The 5,394-nt window shown below is 40.4% G+C and overlaps 1 protein-coding gene across 1 annotated transcript in view; it reads right to left on the reverse strand.

Moving 5' to 3' along the window:
- Positions 1 to 525: 525 nt before the first annotated feature.
- The window catches only part of irx4a (iroquois homeobox 4a), a 6,810-nt gene continuing 1,941 nt past the window's right edge, over positions 526 to 5,394 (reverse strand). The window contains exons 3-5 of the mRNA XM_031875339.1: positions 4,658 to 4,764; positions 2,745 to 3,055; positions 526 to 1,652 (exon numbers count right to left, since the gene is read on the reverse strand). Coding sequence (XP_031731199.1) covers positions 940 to 1,652; positions 2,745 to 3,055; positions 4,658 to 4,764 — 1,131 coding nt within the window. The 3' untranslated portion in view covers positions 526 to 939. The remainder of the gene's footprint in view (positions 1,653 to 2,744; positions 3,056 to 4,657; positions 4,765 to 5,394) is intronic.

A 5,394-nucleotide genomic window follows, 5' to 3' on the forward strand; every position in this document is an offset into this window, starting at 1 on the left:
GGACGCTGTTGAGATGTTTCGATAATATTATCAGAAAGCAGAGAGGGAAATCAATGGCCTGACATGAAATATGACTGTGAACATCCCAATTACAGCCTGTTTAGAGAGAATTAATGAGGCAGATCTTAGATGCTGATATTGTTCTGTCTTGAGGGTTGAGCTGCCTCATTTTCTCGCTGTCTCTAAACGAGAGTGGATGTTTTTTCTAAAAAAATAAAAAAACCACATGGTGGAAGATGTGCGATTGTGCCTGTTGTAATGGGTTAAGAATGAATTGAACTGATAGAACTGCTTTATTTAACAGCAGACTGTGTTTAAAAAAGTCATCTGAGCTCAGCCGTGCAGTAGGCCCAATGTAATCATTGGACGTATAGTTTTACAGGAAACAAATAACATGCAATAAACAGACCAAGGAAGCATAGCAAGGCCCAGGGAGGATTTGAGTCCCCTGTATTCCAGCACCATGGACAGCGACTCAACCAAGCGCTCCTCAGAAACTGACTGATTTTATTTTCAGTGAACAAAGTTGAGACGCTCTCTTCCACTTCCTACGAGAGCTGTGCATTTGTGAGACTTTTTTTTTTTTTTTAGTAGTGATACTCAACTGCTGAGACCTAAATTATATTCAATTACATTTGCATGCGCATAAAGAAAAAAGAAAAATAAACATTATGTAAACTTTAGGCCTATTTTTTTCCCCAAGATGTAAACTTTTAGTTATACATTTCGATAAGTCCTGTGCGTGCGTTAAATCAAATAAGCCAAACCGATCCGGATATTTCACTCGTGTAACGCCAATGTAACAGTTTATAGTAACATTGCTTTTAAAAACGAATAAAAAAAATAGGGAATTATGACGACGAAATAGGCTTTTCCATCTGACTTTCAGTCAGTCACAAAGAGTCTGTCTTTTGGCAAGTAAAGGGTCATTTGGTTTTGTTAGGAGCAGAAAAGTTTGTTGATCGTTTTTGGGAAACTCATGGCACTGTCTTTGGAGGAGTCTTGGTGCTGCTGCAAGGCCGCCGTGCTCCTCTCAGCCTCCAGAATGGCGCCTTTGGTGTTCGTGCTCCAAGAGACGGTGGTGTTGGTCAGAGCCTGGCTCAAAGTGCTGTGCCTGAACAAGGGGTCGTGAAAAACTCCGTCCACCCAGTTTCTCAGGGTCGTGACCGGCGAGTCCTGCCTGTTGTCCATGCCGGTCACGGGTGAGGTAGCGGCGGGGGATGGGGTGAGAGAGGAGGGCGGTGGCTGGCACCTCAGCATACAGGACGGGTACTCAGTCTGGTTCAGGGACGTCGCAGTTTGTGCCAAAGACCAAATCCGAGGCTTGCCGTCTAATAGCTGGTGCCCTTGCTGCTGCTGCTGTTGGTTATAACACGCTTTTGCCTGCTGTCTGTTGTCCGCCTGGAAATCCTCCGGGTTCGTTTTGAGACAACTTTTGCTCAAGTCCTGCTCCCCTCCCAGAGAAACAGGGATGGAGATTTTTAGAGATGCGTCCTTGATGAGGTGCTCGGTGGGGCAGTCGCCCGTCGTTGTCATGTGTGTGTTCATGTGGTATCGGTGCTTCAGCTCACACTCCGAGTTCTCAGACTCTAGCGTGTCGAAATCGTCCAAATCGCTCAACTGGAGGTCCTTATCAGGTCGACTTCTGGTCTCTGGGAAAAAAAGAGAAGAGATATGGAGTCGTGCGATATGGCATCACATATAATGGCATCCTGAACAGTCACTCTCCAATCAAGTATCGGACTTCAATCACAACCGTGAAAATGCAGTTGTTCAACTTTAGTTAAGGAATTAATGTTTACAGCCTGATAGTGGTAAACAAATTAAATCAGTTTAATCACGAACCAGGTTTCACCCGACATACTGTATATAATTTAGGTGCAGTCTGACGCACTTTAATTATTTTTATTTTTTTATTTTTTTTCAAGCATTATGAAGTCATAACGAGCTGCAAAAAGCAACACAACCTTGTCATTAAAAAGGCACCTGAGCTTGGTAAAAGTGATTTGACCCGCCACCATATCCCTTTAGAAAACTGACTGAGGCCTGTCTTATGGTATTACAAAAGTTTGTTTGTATGTAGCATCCCTGTACACAAAACTGCCAATGCTGTTTAATTTAATACAAATACATAGAGTGGTTTAAGCACAGTACATATTATAAGAATAAAATGTTTGACAATACAAATTGCAAAGCCTCATTGTCTTTCATTTCTTATTGAGTAGGATACAATTTTAACGATAATAACGATATGACAAAATAACACAGGGTTGCATTACACTGATTAATACATTTCATCATAATATTTTTCTTATTGAAATAAACAAAATAAAGATGTGAGTTTGGTAACATCATCCCAGCTTAGTGTGTTAACAGTGGTAACAGTGAACTTTACGTAGTAGTTTGATCATGGTTCTTGTTCTTCGGTACTTACTGTTGATTCATCCGTATGCCTCCAAAAGAGATAAGATAAGAAACAGTTGCTAAAAAAGTCTATTGACACATGCTTTTATTTCAAGCTGTATTCAAAAATAGGACTTCTGTCAAGAATGTTGTCAAAAGTCCCCCTTCATGATACCAATCGCTTCAACAACACAATGCATTTTCAAGAGATGTCAAGAATACATTATTGTCTAAACATGCTTTTGAGACAAAAGCCACCTGATATACTGCCAAACAATTGAAAATAAGGTGTTGTAGTTTTTCTTAATTTCTGCAGAGCAATAAGACACAATTGACTTTACCATCCTCATTGTTCTCGCTTTTTATCTGCTCCTCCTGAGACCCATCTTCATCCTCGTCATATCTCTTCTCCTCTGAGCCCTTGTTTCGGGGCGGCCATGTCATCTTGTTCTCCTTCTTGAGCCTCCTCCTGGCGTTGGCGAACCAGGTGGAGACCTGCGTCAGGGTCATCTTAGTAATGATGGCGAGCATGATCTTTTCTCCTTTAGTCGGGTACGGGTTCTTCCTGTGTTCCTGCAGCCAGGCCTTCAGCGTGCTGGTCGTCTCCCGTGTGGCGTTCTTCCGCCTTGTTCCCCCATCCATGGAACCATATCTGTTAATGAGGGGAACACAACCACAATGGTAATGAGAGGGTAAATAGATGATGTGATGCTCGTCGCATTACAATTTCTAATGTGTTGCCCTGGCAGTTTCTTTTCTGAAAACCATGACAGAGCCATCTGCTTTTTGGAATCTTGAAATTATGCAAATCGTACTTAATAAGCTTGACAGTCCTACTCATAAACCTATGTGCCACTATGACTATGTCATGGTCGGAAAATTAAAAGTAGACGTAATAAAAATGTGTCACTTAAGAGATTTCGAAAATTAGGGGCAGGTAAGGAGTAAACCACTCCCTTCAAGCACACCATAGAGTATGTATTATACATCCATTCGGGAACTTTAAAACTAACATTGTAAGTACATGTTTTATATAATTGTACATGTGCATTAAAGGACAATGTGCAGTATGCAGTATATAGTGCAAATACTGTACAGTAAATTTCCTGAAACCCATTCTAACCATTCTAATGCAGCATACCACTCCTTCTCCTCCCACAAATATCAACAATAGACCTGCATTTAAAATGCACAGTGTTGATTTTCAGTCAGCAGTGAGCTGTAAAAGTCCTCTCAGGGGAGGCTTTTATGAGGCCTTTATTGCTCCGTATAGCTTAGTGCAGGTCAAGCACTGCTAAGGGAACCAAGAGGAGAGGAGCGCTGCACCTTTCCATACCCCGAGTTGTTTCCTCGCAGATAAAATAGACTGTAAAATTGCTTTATTGAGTGTAATGATGAGCCCTTAGGTAAAAGGCGGGCGCAGACAGAGTGGTACCGCTGTAGGCTTGCTTGTTTTATCGAGTGCCACTCATTTTGTTTTGCCTTAGACTTTTAGGCCTTTTGCCGCATGTGCACTCATTAGCACGGCTGCTGACATCTTTTGCACTTCATACAGAATTCAGAGTTATTGCTATAAAGCTAATCAATATGACACTTTGCTGATCAATTAACACACAAAGAAAGAGCGTTTTCTTGGATGACACCACACATGTCTCTCAGTGCTGGGATTTTTAAAGTTGCTGAATCTATTCAAATAGCCTGCTGATCACAGGCATAGTTATCTTTCAATCCCTACATTTTCACCACATCGCGGGACTTAATTTGGATGTCATGTGATTGTTGCGAAGACCTTTTCTAACATGGCAGGCATGCTCTTCACTACGCTGAAGAGACCTTGTGTCTTTTCTGAAAGGGGCATGAGTCTTGTGAAGCACATCCCCCCCATCAGGAAAGAAATATGTCATGAGATGAAGGTGATGACCCAGTGTTGCTAGACGTGATGAGAATGGCCTTGACCTCTCAGGGATGATTGATTTAATGCTGGGAAAACTCACCCGACACTAGTGCACAATACTTTGAGAGTTACCCACATTTTTGATCTCCCTGTTTTGGCAGTTGACATAAGCCTTCGAGCCTGACAGTGGGCTTAGAGGCAGAGCTCAAGATGAGCTCTTATGTCACTCTAACTGGACATTTTATTAAATTACACTTGGGTTTAAAGTTTAATTAAAGTGGTCTGATGTTTGCATTGATACTCAAGCTTCTTACATTATGTAATATAAACAAAAGTCACATTATAACAGAGACACCATACCTGTCATACTGGTACTGTCCCAAGGAAGGATCATACGGATAATAGGCTGTTGCCTGGGTTATTCCCGCATGCGCAGAAGCTGTGGGATCTTTAGTATCGAATGTGCCCTGAAATCATACACAAAGACAAGAGTTTAAAGATGATGCAAATAGGAAATCAATTATGTTACATTAAATGAATCAACATGGTGCTGACAAACAGATAGATTTGTACTGGCTGTATTTAAAAGTTGTTTGGTAATGTAATTCATAAGGGCTACTGAAGAGTGAAGTGAATCAGGATTTTGAAATATCCGCCTGCAAAATTAAATATGGACAAACCAGACTGACTATATTCAAATGATAAATAGTCCATAGGATGCAATACTCTTCAAACTAAGTTTAAAAAAAATAAACCTTCAGAAAAACAATAGGAAACAGTAGGTGTATTAGCTTGTTCAGTGCTGGGGTCTGGCCAAATAAATCCAGGCAGGTTCCTGGCAAAATAAGGACTAGTTTAATTATTATCATCAGTTAAAAAAGCATATAGCTATTCGGAATATTCTTCTCACCTCATTACCAAAAATAGGAGCACTTAATGTATTGCAACACTACTTGAACAAACAATACTCTTGGACTATAGGCCCATGGGATCTGTTGAAAACGTTGAGAATTCGTTTTTTAATAAAATGTTGATATATATATATACTTGTATGTATATATATATATATATATATATATATATATATATATATATAT

Source organism: Anarrhichthys ocellatus, unplaced genomic scaffold, assembly GCF_004355925.1.
Source record: "Anarrhichthys ocellatus isolate YVR2014 unplaced genomic scaffold, GSC_Weel_1.0 scaffold89, whole genome shotgun sequence".
Lineage (NCBI taxonomy): Eukaryota > Metazoa > Chordata > Actinopteri > Perciformes > Anarhichadidae > Anarrhichthys > Anarrhichthys ocellatus.